The sequence below is a fragment of the Emys orbicularis genome, chromosome 21, assembly GCF_028017835.1.
Source record: "Emys orbicularis isolate rEmyOrb1 chromosome 21, rEmyOrb1.hap1, whole genome shotgun sequence".
Classification (NCBI taxonomy): Eukaryota; Metazoa; Chordata; order Testudines; family Emydidae; genus Emys; species Emys orbicularis.
Window position 1 is genome coordinate 17,539,827 of NC_088703.1, and position 24,925 is coordinate 17,564,751.

A 24,925-nucleotide genomic window follows, 5' to 3' on the forward strand; every position below is an offset into this window, starting at 1 on the left:
TGTTAGTTTAACATCTGTAATATGCAAGGTCTTGGAAAAAATTTTGAAGGAGAAAGTGGTTAAGGACCTTGAGGTCAATGGCAATTGGGACAAATTACAACACGGTTTTACAAAAGGTAGATCGTGCCAAACCAACCTGAACTCCTTCTTTGAGAAAGTAACAGATTTTTTAGATAAAGGAAATGCGGTGGATCTAATATACCTTGATTTCAGTAAAGCGTTTGATACGGTACCGCATGAGGAATTATTGGTTAAATTGGAAAAGATGGGGATCGATATGAGAATCCAGAGGTGGATAAAGAACTGGTTAAAGGGGAGACTGCAGCGGGTCGTACTGAAAGGTGAATTGTCAGGTTGGAGGGAGGTTACCAGTGGAGTTCCTCAAGGTTCGGTTTTGGGTCCGATTTTATTTAATCTATTTATTACTGACCTCGGAACCGAATGTAGAAGTGGGCTGATAAAGTTTGCGGACGACACAAAGTTGGGAGGTATTGCCAATTCGGAGAAGGATCGGGATATCCTGCAGGGAGACTTGGATGACCTGGTAAACTGGAGTAATAGTAATAGGATGAAATTTAATAGTGAGAAGTGTAAGGTGATGCATTTAGGGATGACTAACAAGAATTTTAGTTATAAGCTGGGGACGCATCGGTTGGAAGTGACGGAGGAGGAGAAGGACCTCGGAGTCCTGGTTGATCGCAGGATGACTATGAGTCGGCAATGTGACGTGGCCGTGAAAAAAGCTAATGCGGTCTTGGGATGCATTAGGCGAGGTATTTCTGGTAGGGATAAGGAGGCGCTGCTTCCGTTATACAAGGCGCTGGTGAGACCTCATTTGGAGTACTGGGTGCAGTTCTGGTCTCCCATGTTTAAAAAGGATGAACTCAAACTGGAATGGGTACAGAGAAGGGCCACTAGGATGATCAGAGGAATGGAAAACCTGTCGTATGAAAGGAGACTCGAGGAGCTCGGTTTGTTTACCCTAACCAAAAGGAGGCTGAGGGGGGATAGGATTGCTCTCTTTAAATATATCAGAGGGATAAATACCAGGGAGGGAGAGGAATTATTTCAGCTTAGTACTAACGTGGACACGAGAACAAATGGATATAAACTGGCCGTCGGGAAGTTTAGGCTTGAAATTAGACGACGGTTTCTAACCGTCAGAGGGGTGAAGTTCTGGAACAACCTTCCGAGGGAAACAGTGGGGGCGAAAGACCTCTCTGGCTTTAAGATTAAGCTTGATAAGTTTATGGAGGGGATGGTTTGATGGGATAACGTGATTTTAGTCAATAAGTCAATAACGTGACATCGCTGGTAATTAGTATTAATGGTCAATGTGGGTCTGGCTGGAGAATCTTGCCCGCATGCTCGGGGTTCTGCTGATCGCCATATTTGGGGTCGGGAAGGAATTTTCCTCCAGGGTAGATTGGCAGAGGCCCTGGAGGTTTTTCGCCTTCCTCCGCAGCATGGGGCAGGGGTCGCTGGCTGGAGGATTCTCTGCGACTTGAAGTCTTTAAATCATGATTTGGGGACTTCAACAGCTGAGTCAAGGGAGAGAATTATTCCAGGAGTGGGTGGGTCAGATTTTGTGGCCTGCATCAAGCGGGAGGTCAGACTAGATGATCATAATGGTCCCTTCTGACCTTAAAGTCTATGAGTCTATGAGAATGGGCCGGGCTACTCCGCTCGACCTGAGTCGGAGGCCTAGAGGCCGATGGGGACCGAGGACTGCCCAACATGGGTCTAGCCTCTCCCCTCCAGTCTTGCTCCAGTGCCGCGGTGAAGGCCTCTTCTTAGCCTTCTTGGCGTGCCCCACGGACAGGGAGCAGTGCCGACTGGTAGATGGCACCGGGGGGGTTGCCACGCACTGGCACCACGGTACCTGGTGCCAACTCGGAGCGGCGCGCCAGAGTTGGGCTCAACACCGACTCCATCAGGATGGCCCAGAGCCCAACATCTCTCTCGGTCTGAGGCTTGAACGACTTGCGAATCTTGCAGCGATCGCTGAGATGGGTTTCACCCAAACACCGTAAACAGTCCATGTGCGGATCACTCACTGGCATCGGTTGCCTACAAGTGTAACACAACTTAAAACCCAGGGCGCAGGGCATGCCCTGGCCCGGGCGCACTAACAAAACTAAACTAAACTACTAACTACAGGTACCATACACTGAACGAACAAGAGTTCTGGGGACGAGCTGCAGCAAAGCTGGAGCAGAGCAGTTCCGAAGCACCTTCACTGGCGGCAAGAAGGAACTGAGGGTGGGGGGAGCGCACAGCGCCCCTTATACCGCACCATGGAGGTGCCGCTCCAGGGGTCGCTCGGGTCGCTCCCCTACAGATACTGCTAGGGGAAAAACGGACACCGGTGCATGTGGTGGGCACGTACACCTATTGTGGAACACACATGAGCAATCACTCGAAGAACAATAGGTCTTTGAAGATGCTAATCTCTCAGCTTCCTGTGGATGCTGCAAATAAACTTGAGTTATGGCTGCAGGGTCATGTGATCAAGTCACCTGGTACTGGAATCCATCTTGGAATACCAGTGCTTTTCCACTGATTGGTATGGGAACTAAGTTTGAAAGCAAAAGGTTCCTGCCCCATGCAAAATCTATTTAAAGCTGGGGAGTGATATAATCAGGATAGTTCTTCACTGAATCCCCACCCAGCATGACTGGAAAAATCAGAAACAAAGATGGGGGGAGAAAAAGGAGAGAGAGAGAAAGAGGTGAGCCCAGGCTGGAAGGGTGTCTGGTCTGAGAAAGAAATACCTGGAGTTTTAAGCTGCAAGCAAAAGCAGCTTGCTTCCAAGAATCTCTGCAGTCTGCCTAAAACAGTATTTAGGGTGAGAATTTGCTACTTGTATCAGTTTCTTTAGTACCTTAAGCTTAGTTTGCGTGTTTTATTTGCTCAGTAATCTACTTGGATCTGTTTACTATCCCTTATAACATACAATCTAGAGCTTTTGTAGTTAAATTGTTTTTGTTCTCTCTCAAACCAGGTTGTGGAATTCATAACTAGGGGCAGAAAACTGCATCTCTTCCTCCACACTGAGGGAGCAAATTCCATGCACTTATGCTGTAATTCTCTGTGCAGCACAGATGATACAATTTTGGGTGTACAGTCTGGGGGGGGGGGGGTGCATTAGCAATTGCTTAGCTGGGCTCTCCCACATAAAGCCAATCTCAGCATGTGTGTGAAACTGGAGCTGGGTGCGGCCCTACCTGTGTGTGTGCTGGAAGGGGGCTTGAGAGCCTGTCACAACAGCTGTGTAAAGGAATCCCAGGCTGGTGGGTCAGGCGAGCTCAGTGGTACCCCAGTTCTTAATGGCAACCTGGGGGGGAACCCATCACAATCGTCTCTGAGGCTCAGAGAACCACACTGGATAAAAGAGGGAGTGGGTGATGCAGCAGGGTGCTTGGTCCAAGCCAAGGCCTGGATGAACATGTAACCACAGAAAACTCCCTGGTGGGGGTTGGTGGACTGACCCCTAGACAGAGCCCTTGCTGATCTCTGGTAAGAGGTCCCGTTGTAGGCCCTTTGGTTTAAAATGTTTTCTGTGCAATGCTTTCACTTAAGAATAAATATATTTGCTTAGAAAGAGCTGGGGAGTAGCTAACCGTGGTTATAGCCTCTGAGGAGAAAGCAAAGTGCAGGTACTGGGGAATTCACTCTGGAGGCAGGTAACTGTGCAGCCTAGAAACACTCTGGCCAGGAGGGAGAGACCCTCCAGTCTGGTGAAGAGCAGGGAGCCGGACAGGAGCAGCTGGCCTGAACTGAGATACACGCACCCTTGTAAGCTCTCTGGAGCAGGCTCCCGCTTTTGGCTACACAGACAACAGCACAGCTGATTACAGCGCCAAAGCCCAAGTTGAAGTTCTGGCCCAAAGTATGAGTATGGGGGCCTGCCTTTCCCCTCAGTAGCAGGGGGGCATCCATTTGCCCACTTGTGGCAGCTGTAGGAAATCATCATTAAACCTGCACAGGCTGGAGCTAGACATTCACACACTTTGTTGTGCCATCAGCCACCCTGACACCAGAGTATCATGCAGTTGGTAGGGGTAGATGCAGGCAAAGCAGGGACAGCTGCTCTGAGGGGGAAGGTGGTGGACGGGAAATTGGGGCCAAGGCAGGATCTCTCATGCCCCAAGACCCAGAACTATGCCAGGGAGATGGGAACATGGCAGATGCTCCAGAGGCTACTTGGAAATTGCCTGAGGGGATCATACAAATTCAGGGGACCAGGTTCCTGGGAGGAGCCGGTTTAAATCCTCTTCAAAATCCTGTCTGCAAGTGTTTGTCCTTTCTGCTACCTGTAACTCCTAAAACTAAAATCCCCGAGTTACTTATTTCTATGCCAGCCTAGTCTTAAGTCAGTTTCACTCTTCCCCCACTACAGAATTACTTGTTTTGGGAGGGTCCATCCCACAGCAGGTCAGTTTGAAACACAGACTAGAGCCAGCATGCTTTCCCAGCACCATGGCTGGTTTGCACAGCAGCGCTTTGGCCATGACTGGTGTGCACGCCAACCCCGCTTAGGAGGGATTTCAGCCCTTCACACTGTGTTGTGGTAGAGCTGGCTGCAAAATTAAAAAATCCTCCCCTCCATTTCTGTCAGTGTCTAAATTTCCCATGGAAGCAACTTGTTTCAGCAGAAGACTGGACTATAACTCCCATGATGCCCCAGTCTCCAACCCCCCTCGGAGAGGGACCATGGTGCATGATGGTAGATGTAAACCCACTAGGGAGTCCGGGACACTCGCCCCCACAGAGCCAGAAGGGAGTTGTAGATCAGTTGGCATTTTCCACTACATTTCTGTTCTGAGGTGACTGAAGTTCTGGACTTCAACAGAACATTGTGGACCAGTTTCAGCTGCTGCACAACTTTGGGGGGGGGGGGGGAGGTCAGAGGAGGAGTGGGTTTAAAAATGGTATTTGGGTGCCTCAACTCCAGCCCCAGAGCACCAATTACTAGTTCTTTGCAGCCACTCTGAGCACTTCACCAAGGTCCTCACTGCACAGCTGGGGAAACTGAGGCAGGGGGCTGGACACCCAGCAGGTAAAGGAGACCCCAGCATTCTACCCACTAGATCAGCGGTCCCCCTTAATCCTGTCTGTGCCCCCCCCCGACCCCCCAGCCATGGTTGGGAGCCACAGCCATAGTTGAGGCAGAGAGCAGAGCTGTGGCCATGGGTGGGACTGGGAGCGGAGCCACAGTTGGGGCCCAAGGACCAGAAGTGGAGCCACAGCCAGGAGGTGGGGCCAGAGGAGGGCTGGATGAGGCTCCCTCCCCACCCTCCTGTGGGGGCTGGCCCAGCCCCAGGAAGGACGAGGCACCAGGCAGAGCAGTACATAAAACCCAAGATTTATTCCGTTCTCAGAGAAACATGTTTCCATCGCACAGGTCGCAAACAGTTATCGGGGACATGAAAGAAGCCATCTAAAATATACAAGCAAAGCCCAGCCTGGGATCCCGTTGCACGCTGGAGAGGCAAAAAAGAACCAGGCCAGAAAGCGGCTGCCCTGCCGGGACAGGTACAGGAGTCGGAATGGCCCTGCCTCGGGCGTCAGTTACAAAACCACTGAACCGCAGCTTCCCCTGGCGTGGGCGAGGGGAGGGAGCACACCGGCATCGCAAGCAGGGGGAGGGGAGAGAAGGACACAGCTAGAGAGCTGACAGTGGCTTGGAATAGCTTCGAAGGGGAGCGCTTGTGCCAGGGATGTTGAGATGAACATGGAGCAAACCCAGGGAGCTTCCGAGCAGGACAAGCTGTTGGGAACCAACCCCGCCAGCCTTTTTGCTCACTGAGCCACCTGCCCCCACAGAGCCCCCTACAACCACCCCAAGATCCCATGCACATGGCAGCAGAGAGCAGCACTATCAGCCCAGGACCCCACAATCAGGGCAGGTGAGCCCAGGCGCTGGGCTAGGTCCCCAGCGCGGGCAGGGATGAGGGCCCAATGCCTAGCGCTCCACTAAACCCAGCCACGACCCTCTGGCCTGACCCTGCCTGCAGATAGCTCCCCCCAACCACCCTGCACTGAAATCCCAGAGGAAAGATGGGGGGACCCTGTGTGCGCCGCCCACTTGCAGTCAAGGCAAAGAGCAGCACCGGAGGGGGAGGTGGGTGTGTGACCCTCAACGCAAACCGTGTGTGAAGACTTCATGGCAAAGGAACGGGCATGGGGAGGAGAGGGCTCCCCATCAACAAAACAATTTCAACTGGAGTGGGGGGCAGGACGTCCCGCTGCCGCCATGCGACCCGGGGCAAGAGGCGAGTCCCAGGCGCTTTTGGTCATGGCCTGCGGGACGCCGGGGGGCTGCTCCAGTCGATGCAGGCCAGCACCTCACTCCTCCTCCCCAGCGCCTGCCAGGGCAGCGGGGGCCTCGCCCAGGGAGCCAGCAGGGGAGCTGCGGTGGGTGAAGCTGCTGCCGCTCTCGCTCCGCTGCTCATCAAGCGGGATGGGCTCCACCAGCACCGAGGAGAACTTCCGGTCGCCGAAGGAGGCGCTCCACTTGGCCTCGAAGAAGCGCTGCAGCCCAATGATGGACTGGACATCCTCCTTGTCCTGGAGGAGGGGAGCACAGAGAGGCCGGGGGTCAGGAGCCACAGCTGAGAGACACCCACAATCTCCAAATCTGGGATATGCCCCCCATCATCCAAAATGGCCTGTGGCCTGCTCCCATAGCGGCCAGAGTCTCCCCACCCCTACTGTGTCCCCCAGAACCAGGACACTCCTCCACTGTGACCCAGGAACCTGCTAGTGCTAACCGGCAGAGAGCAGCATTTGACAGGATCCCCTGGGGCACACACACAATTCACCCAAGGGTGGGGTCTCTACCAGGAGGCAGTAGCCCCAACAGTCCGCTGGTCACAGTGAGATGTGTGTAGGGAGTTGTGTCTATGGTGGAAACTCTGCGCTCAAGGTTTGGGGGTGAAGGCAGGTCACCAGAAGGGGGTGAACATGCTCCTCTCAGGGAGGAGGAGAGGAGAGATGCTACTTCTCCCCCGCCCACCGGCTGGCCATGTGCTTCACAGCTGAGGCCCAGCTACCATCTGGGCTGAAAGCGGATGAAGAGCTAGGGAAAGTTACAGGAAGAAACAAAACAGGAGGAAGGGAGGCCGTTTCAGGGAAAAAGGTGCGAGCAGCAGATCTGAGAACCGTGGGTACCCAAGGGGACATTGGCCTGAAGAGAGTCAGCAGGGCCCACGTAGGCAGAGAGAGGAGGGCTGGGGTGGCCTGTGGAGTTGGGGAGCTGAGCCTCACTCAGGTACACACTAAGCACAGGTGGTAGCAAGGTGCCTCAGCTCTGGCCACCCCCGGGGTGTGCCCCGTACCCACCCTGCCTGATTCATTACAATCAGGACATACCCCGCCTGCCCCCTGGCCCAGCCCCAGAAGGGACATGCCTCTCTCCCCACCGCCAACAGGGGAAGGAGGGTCCCAGGTCACCCCTCACCTCCGTCAGCTTGTTGAACTGCTTGATCATCCGCCAGACATCCTGGGCAAACTCCTCGGAGGAGCCATAGGGTGGGGAGAGCTTCTCCTGCAGCCTGGCTCGGATCAGGGTCAGGTCGATGGTGTCCTGACCCTCCTGGGGGAAAACGGCAGGGGTCAGGCCTGGCCACACTGTCCAGAGGCCCCTGCCCTCCCTGAGCCCCACCCTGTCTCCTATGGCCCCTCTCCCCGCCAACCCACATGCCAGAAACCTTCTCCCCAGAATAGGGTCCCAGCATTCAAGTACTAGTGAGACTGCCTCATGCCTGGGGCTCTCCACAACCCATGCATCAAGGATAGCCCCCCACCTTCAGCACCCCCTCATGCCCCATGAAGTGAGCACCCGCCACACACAGCATCAAGTACCCCCCCCAACCCCCAGTGAATCAAGCACAGCCCTCCTCCCCAACTCACCGTGGCGGTCGAAAGCCGGTGGAGAGGCCGGCAAGGCTCATGGCACAACAGCTCCAGCAGGACACGCTCACACTTCTGCCAGGTCAAGGGGAACACAGCAGGGTTAGGAGCAGGGAGCCCACGACCTCCCCTCCCACTCAGGGCCAGGCCAGACGCCACCCAGCACCCCAACCCCGGCTGTGGCTCCATGGAATCACACAAGAGCAAGGCCAGGCCCCGGGGCACCAGGCCAGGCCCAGTCATGTGCCCCCACAGATAGCACGAGGCTGGCCCGCCCAGAGAGCAAAGGATGAGCGCACTGCCCATACGCCCACCCCCTGCGTGGTGCTCTGAGGCAGAGAGACTTGCTCTCCAAACAGATCCCGGTCACTTGGACCCCAGCCCGACACACGAACCCTCTGCTCCAAGGGGGAGAGTTTATTGGGGCCCTCGTCATCTTCCGAGGCGGAGAAGTTGGTGCCGTCCTCCTCAACAGGCGCTGGCAGTTCCTGGCACAGCAGGCACTTCCACTCCTGACTGGGGGGCAAACGAGAGGAGTGAGCATTGCCCCCCACGCTCCCAGCCAGACAGCAGGGGACTCCAGTTCCGAGAGGACATCTGCTCTCTCAGTACATCAATAGTAAAGCCAGGGATACAACGTGGCTCCCAGCACCCCACCAGACCCCCCCCCTCCCCTCCCAGACCTGGGGATAGAACCCCGGAGTGCTGGTTCCCAGCCCCTCCCTTCCCCAACCACTAGACCTCACTCCCATTCCAGGGCTGGGGAAGGGGCTAGGTACCTGGGGATCTCCTGCAGCACCGGGAGGTGGCAGTCCAAATGGTAGCACTGCTCACACTGGTTACACATCACAACGGAGCCTGCCTTCCGGCACACTTTGCAGTGGGCAGCATTGGCTGTCTCCATGGCCCCCTCCTGGCTCTGGCCTGGTGTCACGTCCAGACTGGAGCCGATGCTGCCGCTGGGGGAGATGAGGCGAGACACGGAGCCCTCGGCCGCCAGGACGTCCTGGGGCAGGACAACGGGCTTGGTGTCTCTGGGATCCTCTGTCGGATAATCGATTGCTGCCTCCATCTGCTCCTCCTGGGGGGGCAGCACAGGGTTAGTGTTGGCTCCCAGCAGCCCAGCAACGCACTCCCAGTGGGACAGGGACACCCCCAGGGCTGGTTTCCACATGGCCAGGAGCCCAGCACCACCCACCAGGACATAGTCCCGCACTGGCCCCCTAGAGCAGGCCAACCAGGTACCCCAAAGCAGCACCAACCTTGACTACGGCTCCGGGCAAGATGCTGCTGGGGGGTTGGGCGGCAGCCTGCTGGGCCCCACGCTCAATGACTATCAGGTTGTAGTCCTCGTTACTGTTGCCAGGGAAGACCTTGAAGACAGGCGGCTGGCTGTCGGCTGTCAGGTCCAGGTCCAGCCGCTCCAGGCTCACCCGCGGCACCTTGCGCATGACATTGCCGTCCGAGGGTCTGGGCCTGCAATGCAGCACCGGGGGGGGGTGGGGGTTGTCGTCATCAAGGCATGACCCCTGCCCCACACCCGGGTGGAGGAGGCCACAGCAACAGGGGATCCACAGGAGGAAGGGGGACAGCATGCAGCAGGCTGACAAATACAGCCCCACTCCCCCCACCATGACAAGGACCCCACGGCAAGGATTCAGCTGACTTACCTCTTCATTTCCGATACGTGGGCCTCGGTACTGTCTGTTGGGGAGAGAGAAGCCAGACACTAGTCAGGCAGCCTTTCTCCCACCCCACCCCCCCAGCCTGGTTGCCCCCCCATCTCCAGCCATGCTGCCACGGGAAATCCCAAAGGAGCCAGAAGAGTTTCTAACCCTGGCATGGGCAGGAAGGCAGCCTGCCAGCAGCCTGCCGCCCGCCTGAGTCTGCAGGGAATGATGGCTGGTGGGTCTCCCCAATTAATCTCAGTGGGGCATTAATGCTCAGCCCTGATGAGACACTAACTACATCCCTGCAGAGGGTGTGGGCCGCTGGAAGGGCAATAGGACGGATGGCTGCCTGGGGGGGAAGCTACTCCCACACGGTGCCATGCCATACCCTCTGACAAGCCCCCAACACCTCGCTCTGGGGCCAGCCAGGAGCTCCAAGGACAGGGTGATCCTCTGCTCTCCACTTCTCCCCCCCCCCCCGGGGGGCTCCCCACAGTCTCTTACCCAGGTCTCCAATGCCTTCCTCCTGGGTGTCCATGGGCTGCAAAGGAATGAAAAGGAGAACACGTCAAGGAGAACTCAACCAGATCGCCCCCCATTCCCAGCTGTCAGCACACCTCTACCCAAGAACCTCTTAATGCCAACTGACAAAGGGGTGCAGAGGGGTGGTGTGATTCTGGTACATGCATCTGAGGTCTCAAATGACAACTGGTGTCAGCACTGATGCTCAATATCTCAGTGAACGAATGCACAAGTGCTATGAATGCCTGCTAAAAATATAGTCCTGAAGTCTGTACTGAGGTCTTAGTCAGCAGCAAAAAGTGACAAACCGGTTGTCTCAGTCAAGTAGCATATCTAGCCGTCTGTTTAAACGTAAATTAAGTATTGTGTATTTCACAACAGTCTGGACTGGATGCAAGTGAAGGCTTGTGAGAATTTCAAAGAGAAACTAAACAGGAAGGAAGCAGCTGCCGGGGTTTCCCATGTCTGCAGGCGAACATCAAAAGTTTGTGATCTCTGGGAGGCAGAGAAGACACTTCCCCAAGAGGCGGGTAGCTACATCAGCAGGAGAAGCCCTCCCACAGCGCCCTGTCTACACGGAGGGGCTAGGTTGGTATAACTACATCACTCAGTTATGTGTATTTTTCACACCCCCAAGTGATGTAGTTATACTGATACAGGTCTGTAGTGTAGACCTGACCTACATGCCGTGGTGGTAAGCGAAGGGCTGGCCCAGAGAGCTGCATCCTACAAGCTGGTGGATGGTACTAGCAGGCCTGGTGATTTGATGAGTGTTCAGTGGATAAGGAGCTGAACATGCCCAGTGTCTGGGGATTGATGTGAGCCCATCGCTATCTGTCTGGACAGCAGTAGGTTGCCAAAGGCTTGTTGTTTCAGGGGGATGATCCATAGCAATCACAGACAAAACTCCCTCATGCCCTCAGCAAGCAGTGCTGAGGGGCCACACAACCCTGGGTAACGGCATATATCCATCCTCAGCACCCCATGAGGAATGGACAAGTTACAGGAATCTCCTGGGTCTGGTACCTATACACTAGCTTGCCAGAGTCATGTCAGGTTAATACTGGAAGCCTGTCTCCCACTGCTCAACTTGTCGTATGCAGTGCTGCTGTAGCAGTGTTGGTGTCCCAGGATATCAGAGACTCAAGCTGGGTGAGGTCATTACCTCTACCATCTTGTCTCATCTTAATTGTCATGAGGTGTGTGTGTGTCTGTACACACACACACACACACACACACACACACTAAGAGTTGTCTGTAGACTGAAAATTACTACTCCCTGGGGGAAATTCTGCACATCTGAGGACGTACAGAATTTGTATTTTCCTGCCTGAAATTTTTTGCCTAAGTACTGCAGTTCCGCCTGTTGCCCACCAGAGGCCGATGTGGCGCCAGAACAGCCAGCTGCATTCATGCCAGCTGTTCTAGCACAACAGTGTCCTCTGGTGGGCAAAAGGCAGAATTGCAGCCCTTAGGCAAAATGTTTTTTATGCAGGAAAATACAAAATTCTATGCCCAGTGCCACAGAATTCCCCAGGAGTAGAAGTTCCTCACAGCACCCTGCCAACGGAGCCAGTTTGGGACAGAGTGGGGAACACAGGGCTGCTTGGGGGGTGTCACAGACTGGGGTTCAGAATGGCTAGTGGGAGGGATAGACTGGAGCATGGTCTCAGGAGCTAGTGGGGTGACAGCATTGAGCCTGGGGACAGGGGCTGCAGAGACCTATGGGGATGAGGGGTATGGGACAGGGGCAGTCGTGCCTGACAATGGGAAAGGCTTGGGGTCAACCAGGGACTGCCTGGGGGAGGCCTCCCAACACCCTAACAATCCCCCCTCATCCCCCAAGAAAAAAAAGACTCCCACCCACACCCAAAGCCTTCCAGGTTCACTCCTAGGCTGCTTCCCTCTCAGCTCCTCTGTTACCCCTGACTCCCCCAAGCCCTTACACTGCTTCTGACAGGAACAGAAAGAGAAGGTTACCCACCTTGTGCAGTAACTGAGGTTCTTTGAGATGGCTGTCCCTACGGGTGCTCCACTTTAGGTGTTTGTGCACCCCTGCACTTCTAGTCAGATTTGTAGTAGCAGTGCCCCGGTTGGCCATGCACACGCAGCAGCCATCTCACGCCACTCTGAGCGGCTACGCAGCTCACACAGCAAACCGCCCCCCAGTTCCTTCTCTACCCGAGAGGATCGAAGAGAAACCCCAAAGCACAGGGGAGGAGAGGGGTGGTGGAGCACCCACAGGAACAACCATCTCGAAGAACCTCAGTTACTGCACAAGGTGAGTAACCTTTTCTTCGAGGAGTGCCCCTGTGAGTGCTCCACGTCAGGTGACTAGAGCAGTGCCCCTCTTTGGAGAGGAGGGGCTTCGGAGTTCCTGAATGCTGAAGCACGCATCAGCGGCTGAATGTTGCTCTAAAGCATAACGTTCGGTAAATGTATGGACTGATGCCCAAGTAGCTGCTTTACAAAGGTCAATGACTTTGAGAAAAGCTACTCGTGGATATAGCTCTGGTAGAGTGCGTGCTAAGTCCGGAAGGAGGTTCCAGATCATGTTTTTGATAGATCTGACTTGATCAGATTATCCTATTTAAAGAGTCGCTGTCTGGAAATGGTTTGGCCTTGGGAACGTTCTGTTGTGGATATAAATTGGGATGATTTTCTGAATGTCTTTTTTCTTTCTATATAGAACGCAAGCGCTCTACCAACATCCAGCGTGTGAAGGAATGCTTCCCTGCTGTCGGCGTGCGGCTTTGGGAAGAATACAGGTAAGTAAATGGGTTGGTTGAGATGAAAGAAGGCAGCAACCTTGGGTATAAATTATGGATGTGGATGTAAGATTACCTTGTCCGTGAGGAATATGGTATAGGGTGGGTTTACCCTTAGGGCACCCAGCTCTCCCACCCTCCTTGCCGACATGATCACCACTAGGAAGGCGACGTTCATGGATAAGTGTAACGGCGAGCAGGTAGCTAGTGGCTTGAAGGGTTTGCCCAGGAGAGTACAGAGAACATGGTTGAGGTCCCCCATAGGGGTTGGGGGAGTCTTAGTGTGGGTTAAGTATTCTGTATGTCTTTGAGAAAGCGTTTAGAGGGTGGGCGAAGACAGTGAGTTCATCTACCTTAGAGTGGTAAGTGGTAATGGCAGATAAGTGCACTTTGAGGCCTTGTCTATACTTACTGGAGCGGTGATCAGATGCACTGATGGTCGATTTAGCAGGTCTAGTGAAGACCCACTACAACCACCAATCGCTCTCCTGTCGACTCCTGTATTCCACCGGATTGAGAAGAGTAAGGGGAGTTGACAGGAGAGCATAGTGTGGACCCCGTGGTAAGTAGCTCTAAACTACGTTAATTTGAGTTATGCTATTCAAATAACTCAAACTGCATAGCTTAGATAGACTTTTCCCTTTAACGTAGACAAGGCCTGAGTAAACTAATGGAAAGACCAGATTTTTTGAGCATCAGCATATATTCGAGTATTGTGAGTAGTGGTGCTCATTGTGGGGAAACTTATGTCCCTGCACGATATGGAAAAACATTTCCACTTGTGCGCCTATGTTTTCCGTGTCAGTCGCCAGCTGTTCAGTAAGATATCCTGTACTTCCCTGGTTTGTCATCCATGGATTAGTCATGCCTTGAGACGGAGAATCAGAATATTGGGGTGGCGGAGGCGTCCCATGTCCTGTGTCAGCAGGTAATGCACAAGGGGAAGGGTCCATGGCGGTCTTGTGGCCATCTGATTCAGGTATAGGAACCATGTTTGTCTGGGGCCAGGTTGATGCACTTAAAAAGACAAATCCAGAGTAATCTTATCTTGAGAAGTACGCGGCTCAATAGCGGAGTTGGGGGGGGAAGGCATACATCAAGGGGGCTTCCCATTTCACGAGGAAGGCATCCCCCAGGGAATTGGGTCCAAGCCCTGCCTGGGAGCAGTATTGGGGCCATTTGGCATTGTGATATGTTGCAAAAAGGTCTATTGAGGGAAAACCCCATTGGAGGAATACAGTTTTCAGGATTCCTGGGGCCAGTTCCCATTCGTGCATTTGCGAGAAGTGTCTGCTTAGGTTGTCTGCTGTGACATTCTGGCTTCCCGGTAAGTAGACTGCAATGAGAGCTATGTTGTTGGAGATGCACCATTCCCAAAGGTGAACTGCTTGTGCGCAGAGCAGGTAAGATGGGGCCCCACCCTGGCGATTTATGTAGAACATAGTGGCGAAGTTGTCCATGAGGATCTGGACAGTCTTGTTGCGTATCAGTGGCAGCATGCATTTTGAAACGCCCCGAGTTCCAATAGATTTATGTAGAGGGTGGATTCCGCAAGGGACCACCAGCCTTGGATGGTATTCTTGGACAAGTGTGCTCCTCCATCCCACGAGGGAGGCGTCCTTGGTGATCATTACCGATGGGGTGTGTCATTAGAATGGAACACCTGTACAAATGTTTTTTTGTCCACCATGTGAGTGAGTCTTACACCCCACTGGGCATTGTCAGTCTGTGGATGGAGTGCTTGTGGGGGAGTATAGACAGTATGAAGCCAGGTTTGTAGACCCCTCAGATGAAGCCTGGCATGCTTCACAACAAACATGGTGGCTCAGCATATGCCCTAGGACAGTGGGTCTCAAACTTTTTACTGGTGACCCATTTCACATAGCAAGCCTCTGAGTGCAACCCCCCTAATAAATATATAAAAAAGTGTGTTTAATTTAACACTATTATAAATGCTGGAGGCAAGTGGGGTAGGTTTCTGAATGTTGATTTGTAAGTCTAAATTTTGTAAACAAGGTTATTGTGATGTGAAGGACATTGACTGCAGCCTGGTACATGGAAGCTTTTAGGAGGCAGTCGTCTAAGTAGCGAAATATCACACCTTGTCTGCGAAGGCATGCTGCACGACAGCGAGGACTTTGGAGAATACCTGTGGATAATCCGAATGGGAGCACTCTGTACTGGTAGTGGAGGTTCCCAAGCGTGAATTGAAAGAACCTTCTGGGTGCCGGATGAATAGGGATGTGAAAATAGGCATCTTGTAGGTCGAGGGCCAACAGCCCATCTCCTTTCTCCAATGCTGGAATTATGGTTGCTAGGGTTATCATCTTGAAGTGCTGTGTTCTGACAAATGGTTTAGCTTGCGCAAGTCCAAGATGGGCCTCCATCCACCTGTTTTCTTCTGAGTGAGAGTAGTGTGAATAAAACCTGTTCCCCCTGTGCTTGGCAAGTACAGGTTCTACAGCACCTAGTTGTAGGAGGTGGTTTACTTCCTGCTTTAACAGGTGCTCATGAGATGGGTCCCTGAAGAGGGATGGGGGGTGGGTAGGCGGGATAGAGGAAAAGGGATAGAATAGCCCTTGCGTATAATTTCCAGAACCCACTTGTCTGATGTAATGGTTGCCCAGACCGGGTAGAAAGGTGTTGGGTAGTCCCCAAATGGGCAAGAGATGAGGGACTTTGGCAGTGGAGTATGGGGGGCTCTCGTGCCCTCGACCAATAGTTCAAAATGCTTGTCTGGAAGTGGATGGTTGAGACACTGCTGACTGCTTTGGGGCTTGTCGGTGTCTCGTCTGATGTTGTTTGTGGCGCTGGTCATGTCATCTCTGAGGTTGGGCAGATATACCCAATGCTTCTGCACTACCCTAAAATCTGCCGTGTTTCTTTTTGTTCACAGGGGCAGATATTCCTAGGGTTTTCAATGTGTCACAGGAATTCTTGTGTGTGTGTGTAAGGTTGCATCTGTGCCTTCTGCGACCAGTTTTTGACCTTTGAAAGGTAAGTCCTCTACTGTCACCTCAACTTCCTTGGGGCAGCCTGAAAGGTGGAGCCAGGATGCCCGCCGCATGACTATGGAGGTGGCGATGGAGCGGGCCACTATGTCAGTGGAGTCCAAGGAAGCCTGTAAGGCCATTCTGGCAATGAGGGAGCCTTCTGTTATGTTCGCTTTATATTGTTCTTTACCTGTTGGAAGATGTTCAATAAAAGTTGACATTTGTGCAAAAATTTGTGTGTACTTTGCCTGTAATGCAGAATAGTTTGCTATGCGAAACTGGAGGGTTGCCAAGGAATAGGCCTTTCTGCCAAAGAGGTCTAGGCACTTCCAATCTTTATCATAAGGGGTGGTCCTAGTCAGATGTTGCTCTCCCCTTTGATTAACTGCCTCCACCACCACCAATGAATTAGGGGTGGGGGGAGGAGGAGTGAACAAAAACTTGGCTCCCTTAGCTGGGACATAGTACTTCTTGTCTGATCTTTTACAAGAAGGTGGCGCTATAGCTGGCATCTGCCAGACAGTTTTGGCCGGGTCCATGATGGCAGCATTGATGGGTAGTGCAATCTTAGCAGGAGGAGATGTATGGAGAATATCTGTCAGCTCATGCAGTCTCTCCAGCAGCTCTGACAAGGAAATATTGAGGGAGTCAGCCACTCGTTTAAATCATTCCTGGAAGGATTTAAAGTCATCGCCTGATGGAGGAGGAGGAGGCATTATTGTCAGGAGAAGAAGAGATGTGGGTGGATGGGATGGTGCCACCCTGTGGTGGCTCTTCAATTGCTTCTGCTTCCTCCTCAAGGGCTTTTGGGGGGTACCAAAGAGGCGCTCCTGGAGTGGACGTGATGTGAAGAGGTCTGCCTGGCTAACAAACTTCTGCAGCACAGGCAAGCTTGGTGTCGACGGAGGAGGCAGGCTTTGATTAGAAATCATTGTGATTGCTGCCAGTGCTGTAGACTTGCTGAAATGTATTGGTGCAGCAGGTGGCGCCATCGTGCTGCTCCATAGCTCTGGGTGCCAATGGTACCCAGATTTGGTGGTCGGAGATTGCCTTTTCTGAGGCGATTCTTGCTGAGGCAAGGAGTGAGACCGCTATTTTGTGGCTTTCTGCGGAACTGGATCCTTAGCAGCTGTTTTGGAAGAGGATCCCATGTCCAATGCCACCACGGGTGAGTGTTGGCGGGGAGGGGTCCTGTGCTCAGGATCAGAAGCAGGTCGAAGGGATTTCTCCAGCATCATAAGTTTTAATTGGAGATCCCTAGCTTTTCTAGTTCTTGCTGTCAGCTTTCTGCAGTGGTGGCACTTCTGGGCCTCTCCCAGACAACAGATACACTGAGTGACCATCCGAGACTGGTACTGACAATCTACAGATCAGACCGCATTTAAAACCTGGAGAACCAGGCATGTCAGAGAGGCTGTTCACAAAGAAGGAATGGGAATAGTCCCCTACAAATCTCCGACTAGAAGCGCAGGGGTGCACAAACACCTAAAGTGGAGCATCCACAGGGACACTGCTTGAAGAAAAAAATACTTCTGTATTGTAATTTAAATGAATTACACAAAATTCTGTATTAATGCGCCTAGTAAGGAATCTATTTGTCAAAAAACAAATTTCCTGAATCTTTTTTTGTCTGTATTACAGACATACTTGCTCACAGATATTTTGAAATAAATTACCAAAATAATTGTAACTGGCATGATTATATTGTGTTATTTTGACAAATAAAATATGCAGAATTTTGCAGACTTTTCAAAGATTGTGCGCAGATTTTCCCCAGGAGTAAAATTATGGTCTTAAGGTCTGAGTGGGGGCTTGTCATCAGAAGTTGATAAACAAGCTGAAAATGTTTGTCTCCATCTCCCTACACATAAGTTAACTGGTTTGTTGCACACTTCACAATGAATGCTCATTTACCATCTGAACAAAATGTTAATTGCAAACTTGGGGGGAGATTTTAGACAGGAAAATACAAGCAGCTGGGGTTACCCTATTTGCAAGGGATGACAATGGATTTTTGCACTGTAAGACTCACTTTGCATCCTTCACCTAGGAAGTAAGGAAGCCCACTGCCAGCTTCTGGGAAAACAAAGATCACAGCATCAAGCTGTTAAATGCTGGGAGAAGAACTTGGGTGAGACCCTCCTGTCTAATAAACTTCATCTTGTTAAGTTTAGGCCCTAGAATGTGTGGTGTGATTTCTACTTCATATGTAACCCTTCGTTTCCCATAGTTCTCTAGCATTTGAATCACTTGTGTTAAATGAACTGGTACTTGCTTTCTCCAAACACAAATTTAGTTGCTGTGGGTTAAGCGGAGCTGCCTTCGAAGTTGTGGTGTACTGTGCCTTTGGGAATAGAGGCTCCAGGAATTCTGTGAGTGTCCAATGGACCAGGGGCAGGACACCGAAGGGGGACCCTCAGGGTAGGTCTGTCTACACAGACAAGAAAAACCCACAGCTGGCCAGGGCCAGCAGACTTGGGCTCACAGGGCTCTTTCATTGCAGTGTAGATGTGCAGGCTTGGACTGGAGCCTGAGCTTTGGGACCCTCCCAACACAGGCTCCAGCCCAAACCTGGAAGTCCACATAGCAATGCAACAGCCCAAGCTGGCTGGCATGGGCCAGCTGCGGGGTTTACTTTACTGTCTAGACACCCTCCAAGAACCTTGGGGGGTCGTAATGTGCTTAGCACAAGCCTGCAGAGTGACGGTGGAGGCAGCGTAGGCACAGGCCTCGGCACACCCCTTGCCGTGCCCGTCTGGCTTCTCCTGGCCCTGCTCACCTGCACAGCAGAGGATGCCAGGGCGCTACCCTCACTGATGAAGCAGTCTGCCTGGCTGTTGGAAGAGATGATGGGCTGCAGTAGGGCTCCTGGGGCCAGCTGTCCCTTGCTGATGATGGTGGACTGCATCGAGACTTGCTGCACACCCTGCAGGGAGAGGGAGAAGTGCCTGTTACCCCCATGGGAAGGGCGGAGCCTGGTTCATGGGCCACCCCACTGCCGCTACCATTGGAGAGAGGCTCCCCCACCATCTGCCAGGTAGCTGCTGGAGCGTGGCACCCACCTGAGTCCCATTGACCTGGGGCAGAAGTACCAGCTGGCCCATGACTTGCTGCTGGCCGTTCATCTGTAGGAGGCCGCGGGGCTGCACCAACTGGAGCTGCATGGGCTGTACGTAGGTGGTGCCGGCACCACTCTTAACCACGGGGGCCGTGAGGATCCGGGCGGGCTGCACTGGTGGCTGCAGAGGCGGAGGCTGGCTCTGGGAGACAGCAGCCTCGGGCCGGTTCGGGACCATGAGAGGGACATTCGTAAGAGGAGCCAGTACCTGGGGAGTGCCGGAGACCTGTTTCACCCCTCCTCCTGCCGCCGCCGGGCCGGTGGCATTGGCACGCTGGATCTGCGCGTTGGGGGCTGCGGCCTGCAGGGTGCCGCTCCGCTCTGAGACTATTGTTCCTGGAGAGAGGATGGGCATGTTAGGGTGCATTTAAACAGAAGCACACGATAAGGGAACAGGGCACCCAGGCCTGAGTTCGGTCCACCTCTGGGTTTCCACAGCCCTTTGCATACCCAGTCCCAGCCACCAGCCACACATGTCTAAGCTACAACAAGCAGGGTGTGTCCCATGACAGCTCCTGGAAATACTGATGGCATAAGGAGCCATTGAGGCAAGCTGGCCATTTGGGATCTGCTCCCGTGGCACAGCGGGGCGCCCCGTGGGTTGGTTTAATGCCCACACCGCACCACAGCACTCCCCACCCTTCGCTGGCCCTGCTGTGCCCGGGAGGGGGGGGGGGGGGGGAAAGATTTCAGGTGGATCCCAATGCTCAGAAAGCAGCTGCAGGACTGGGCCCCACAGCTCAGCTACAAGGAGCGTGGTCAAGAGCTGCTCTGCCTGACTCCCCTCCACACTGGATCCACTCAGCTGTGCCCAACGGGGCAGGGGTAGTACCTGGGTGTTGGCTGAACCCTGATGCCAGGCTCCCCAGGTGCAGTGGCAACCCCCCCACACACACAATCAGCCACTTCTGCACCATCCCTGGCTCTTACATTATGGGACAGGAGGGCTCATGTCATTGGGCTTGGGACCTGCATACACAGTGGTCCCCTGCTGTCCTGCCACAAGCCACTCACCGGCCAAGACCCAGCCCCCAGGGAGGAGGAACAGCCGGGGCACTGGGCTCCCAGCACAAACAGCGCATGACTTTGGGGGAGGGGGGAGGAGAGAATACAGAGGCCAACAGGGTCTGGGATCTCTGCAATCCCCTTCCCTCCACGACACATGCCCGCACCTTCTCAAAGCCGGTCAGTCTCCCAGACACCCCCAGCCCCACGGCTCACCGAAGGTCTCCGCACTCTTGGTCCAGGCATTAAGATCCCACTGGAACTTCATGTCCCCCTGGGGCTCCACGGGGTCTACGATCATCTTGAGGGCACGATGCAGCTGGAAGTAGATCTGGGGTGGGGGGGAGAGGGAGGGGAACAGATGGTCACACCCAGGGTAACGATGCTGCTGAAACCCAGGAACCTGGGTCCACTCCTCCTGTCCTCTCCTCCTGTGTAACCCTGGTGTGGCCAGGAAACCCAGACATCTCAAAGCGATTGGACTCTGGATCTCCATGCAGTGTCCAGGAGATCCCACTCTCGGAAGCTTGGGGGGGGGGGGGAAGAGGGGGCACGCGGGCCCATGCTGGTCGCAGCCTCCTACTAATCGTCACAGGTTCGTTCACCAGTGAGACAATGCTATGGAAACAGGGAAGCTTCAATGGTTCTGGGTGAATGGGTCAGATAGGGATGTTTCCTCCTGTAGGAGGAGTCAACAAGGGTAATTAATGCCACTCCCACCCCTGCAACAATGCAGGTAACCCTCTGCTTGGTCTGACCTGGCTCAGAACTGCTCAGCTATCAATTCTGTGCTGGGGAGAGGGTTACCCACTCAATCCAAGAACTGACAGAAGACTGACAGGCCAGGGTGCATTTAAACAGAAGCACCTAAAACAGCCACCCCCCAAGCCTGCACCCACCCTCCCACAGCAGCTCGGAGCTCCAGGGCCACCGCCCCAGTGGCTGAAGCAGAAAATGTCAGAGGTTTCTGTAAGTCCCAGTTTCCATGACCTCTGAGACACAATCTTAGCCTTGTCATGAGCTCCTGTAGTTATGCAAATACCCAGCCTTCTGAACATAAGGGGGGGCCAGATGGGTCAGACCAACGGTCCGTCTAGCCCAGTAGCCTGCCTTCTGCCAGTGGTCAATGCCAGGTGCTTCAGAATGAACAGAACAGGCAATTAATGAGTGATCATCTACTATCATTCAGTCCCAGTTTCCGGCAATCAGAGGCTAGGGATACCCAGTGCATGGGGTTGCGCCCCTGACCATCTTGGCTAATAGTCATTGATGGACCTGTTCTACATGAACTTAGAATCATAGGGCTGGAAAGGGCAAGAGGTCATCTAGTCCAGTCCCCTGCACTCATGGCAGGACTAGGTATTATCTAGACCATCCCTGACATGGGTTTGTCTAACCTGCTCTTAAAAATCTCCAATGATGGAGATTCCACAACCTCCCTGGGCAATTTATTCCAGTGCTTAATCACCCTGACAACTTATCTAGCTATGCCCTGAGGAAAGTACAAGTCTACTGATTGTCTGCTCATGGAATCTCAGTCAAAGACCATAGCTATATAAAGGACAGCAAGTTATTCATAGGGGTGCCTGTTCTCAGCAGCAGCAGTTATGAACTTGTAACCCAAGGGGGAAAAAAAAAACCTTGCTGGGGTTTGAAGGACTGATCATCAGCAAGAACCCTTCCCGGATGATCTCTACTAAGCTTATCAGCACACATGCAGGTTTTTGTATTGCTTTCATAGGTTTTCTACAATGCTTTCACCTTAGGAATAAGTGTGCTTCCTCAGAGCTGAGTGGTAACTAACCAGGGACAACCACACTGAGGATAAAGTGCAGGCATTGGCCTGCTTAGGGCATTTGGAATGATTTAGTTGGGAATTGGTCCTGCTATGAGCAGGGGGTTGGACTAGATAACCTCCTGAGGTCCCTTCCAGCCCTGATATTCTAGGATTCTATGACTTGCCAGGGGGATTTACAGTGTAGGCAGGGAATTGTGCAGCCTGGCAATACCCCAGGCAGGAGGGAGAGATGTGGATCTCCACCCAAAAGAGCAGACAGCTGTGGAGCCTGAAGTGGGTGTCCTTGCTGGACCACGGAGGAGGAATGCAGGTGCAACACCTAAGCTGTGACATGTTGCCCGACACCTGCAGGAGCCTTACCCCTTTCAGAAAGCCAAGTGGAGAGAAGATCTCCACTGGAACCGAGCCTGGAGAGCACCCTGCAGCGAGTACAGCGGAGCCAGAGATCAGGGTCTGACCTGGCACTAGATAGGGCCCCGTTGTGCTGCACCCCATCCCCCTGCCCGTCTAGTCACTCACCAGTTTCTTGGAAAGCAGCAGGGCAGTGTTGTTGTCACTCTCCAGGGCCCAGGAGGCGAAACGCAGGATGTGCTCCTGATGGCGCTGCAGCTTGGTCATGGCCCAGTGCTGGCGCTCCAGCTTCTCCTGCTGCCCCTCAGTCACTTTCTGCAACACAGCCAGGTGCCAGCACTCCATCAGCAACAGCACAGAGACCTGCCCACCCCCCCGCAGGATGCTGCCACATGCCCCGGGCTGCAGTGCAGCCTGTGTGGAGAAGTGGGAACTGCCTGATATTTTAATGAATGATATGCATGGTTGTGAACTGAGTAGGGATTGGTGCCAATGCGGGACAGACTCCTGCTCGGAAACTTCTCAGCTGGATGCGCTGGGCACAGCTCATGGGGTGGGCCAGAGGGTGAGAGTCGGACCCTTTGGGGGCTGGCACAATGGAAGGGTTCCTCCAAAGGACTGTTTAAAAGCGGAGATGGAGCACAGATCCTATTGATCCACAAAAATGGGGGGGAGCCAAGGGGGACAACTCCCTTACTCCCTACTCCTAGGGAGTGAGCAGGTTTCAGTGCTAAGATCCACATGCGCTCAGAGGAACTCCTTGCATACCTGTGTTCAAGGCCCCTGCAAGGGCAGCAGGAGGGTGAGTCAGGGGTCTGCTCCAGAGGTGGGTTGGGAGGGCCTTCCACAATATGCACTCACCTGTGCGTCATTGACGAGCACCTTGCCCCGCTTGTTGAGCTCCTTCATGATTTGCAGGATGGCCATCTTCACATCCACCTGCACCCGCTTCTGCACATCCGTCACCTGCCGGATCCTGCGTAGCCAGCCAGAGCCACACGCTGAGTATACCATACACCCACACCCGGTCCCCTCCCCAGGGCTTTCTGCATCTCAGCCAGCCAAGGCCAGGAGAGGTTCTGCAATAGCACAGCTTCCCATCCCATCCTTTGGAGTGCCTCTGACACAGGCCTGGGCCCAAACTGCCCTCTGGAAATGGGCACCCTTCTGTCAATCCCAACTGCTTCCTCCCCAGCTTAACAGCAGCCCTGGAGGCCTCTGTCTTGACCTTGCCTGCCAGTTATGACCCCCTCTTTGGCTCACAGGGAATGCAGGAAGTCAACAGGAGTCTGTTCGGCGACACAGGCATGGACATTGCTGGCAAAGATACTCTGGTCCTAGGCACATGCATACACATAGGGACCAGCACTCAGAAAAGATCTCTCAATCCCCTCCTCCCCCCGTCACAAGAAAGGGTTTCCCTGCACATCTTTGGGGGTGGGAGAAATCTCTCCTTGGGGCTCAGCAGCATGGGCAGGGACCCCTCCCCAAGGTCGGGACGCTCAGTAGGGCTACATACGAGGTGCGCACTTCCTTGGTGGATTTCTGCAGGTTGGCATGCTTGTCCCCCAGGCGCTTCACCAGTGCGGCCAGCATCTTACGCTGATTCCTGACAGCATCCTCCAAGAACTGGTATCTGTGGGGATGGAAGTGGAGAGTGATGCTCATAGCTGGCCGGGCAGAGAACAGGTGCAGGGGCTGTGACCCATGAACCCCTCAATGCCAGCGGCCAAGGGGTTGCAACAATCTCCTGGTTCTGGTGTGCACATTTTGGCTCCTGTGATGTACTTAAGTGAAGTCTCAAACGAAAGCCAGGGCCACACTGACTGGTTATTAATGTTGTTGTGAAATGTACATACACACACTTAAAATATGTTCTTATATTCTGTATCACAGCAACAGCAGAGAAGCAGGTTTCCTGCTAGACAAGGGACCTTAATTGGCTGTCTTTTGACCAGCAAGTAAATTAATCACTAAGCTAAAAAACACAGGCATGCTTACATAGGCAGTCAACAGGGAAGAAAACAGCAGGGGAAGAGAACCTCATCTTGAGATACACATCAAAGGTTTGATGGGCTACATTTGGGAAACAGAAGACCTCCCCCCCAATCTTGTCTTTCACAGGAAGTAAGCGGGCACTGTGTTCACTTTCATGAAAACGGACGCCCAGCCCACCTCGGTTGGAACAGATGTCTGGGGCAAGATGAACTTTAAGACAGGAAGTTACCCTGTTAAGTTGAGTCTCTAGGAAGCGTGTTTGTATTTTGCTGGGTGTGTAGCCTTGTGTGTTCATTTCCTCATTATCTCCTGACTCGGATAATAAATTTGTTTTCACTAGAAACATCTCAGGGCTGCAGAACTATGTAAGGCACTGATCCTGAGTTGAATCACACAAGCCAGGGTACCCCTACTGCACTAAGTGCAGGAGGGTACAGCCCAGAGGAGATTGCTTGGGTGGCTGACAGGCTGATGGTAACAGATGAGGCAGGGGTGTAAAATGACTCCGTTCTGGCTACTCTGAGAACCATCACAGGGGCCCAGGTGAGAACAGGTCAAGGAACACCAGAACCCAACCTACCCACAGCACAAAGGGCTGGTCTAAGCTGCCTCAACCCCAGCAGCAGCCAGGAAACGTGGCAGAGGTCAGCAGTGCCTAGCGGAGAGGTCTGGCACAGCCATCCCATCCAGGAGAAAGGATGCACAGGCTGGCAGAGAGGTCTGCTCCAGCTGTCCCATCTGGAAGAAAGCACGGCACAGACTGGCAGTGGGTGCCCACATCTCCA

At 53.5% G+C, this 24,925-nt stretch overlaps 1 protein-coding gene across 1 annotated transcript in view; it reads right to left on the bottom strand.

Moving 5' to 3' along the window:
* Positions 1 to 6,351: 6,351 nt before the first annotated feature.
* Positions 6,352 to 24,925, bottom strand: part of TRIM28 (tripartite motif containing 28) — a 55,811-nt gene continuing 37,237 nt past the window's right edge. Inside the window, exons 5-18 of the mRNA XM_065420928.1 lie at positions 23,662 to 23,778; positions 23,004 to 23,118; positions 22,311 to 22,457; positions 20,210 to 20,324; positions 19,197 to 19,324; positions 18,650 to 18,796; positions 10,092 to 10,128; positions 9,588 to 9,621; positions 9,180 to 9,393; positions 8,697 to 8,998; positions 8,313 to 8,433; positions 7,918 to 7,992; positions 7,466 to 7,600; positions 6,352 to 6,573 (exon numbers count right to left, since the gene is read on the bottom strand). Coding sequence (XP_065277000.1) covers positions 6,352 to 6,573; positions 7,466 to 7,600; positions 7,918 to 7,992; positions 8,313 to 8,433; positions 8,697 to 8,998; positions 9,180 to 9,393; positions 9,588 to 9,621; positions 10,092 to 10,128; positions 18,650 to 18,796; positions 19,197 to 19,324; positions 20,210 to 20,324; positions 22,311 to 22,457; positions 23,004 to 23,118; positions 23,662 to 23,778 — 1,909 coding nt within the window. The remainder of the gene's footprint in view (positions 6,574 to 7,465; positions 7,601 to 7,917; positions 7,993 to 8,312; positions 8,434 to 8,696; positions 8,999 to 9,179; positions 9,394 to 9,587; positions 9,622 to 10,091; positions 10,129 to 18,649; positions 18,797 to 19,196; positions 19,325 to 20,209; positions 20,325 to 22,310; positions 22,458 to 23,003; positions 23,119 to 23,661; positions 23,779 to 24,925) is intronic.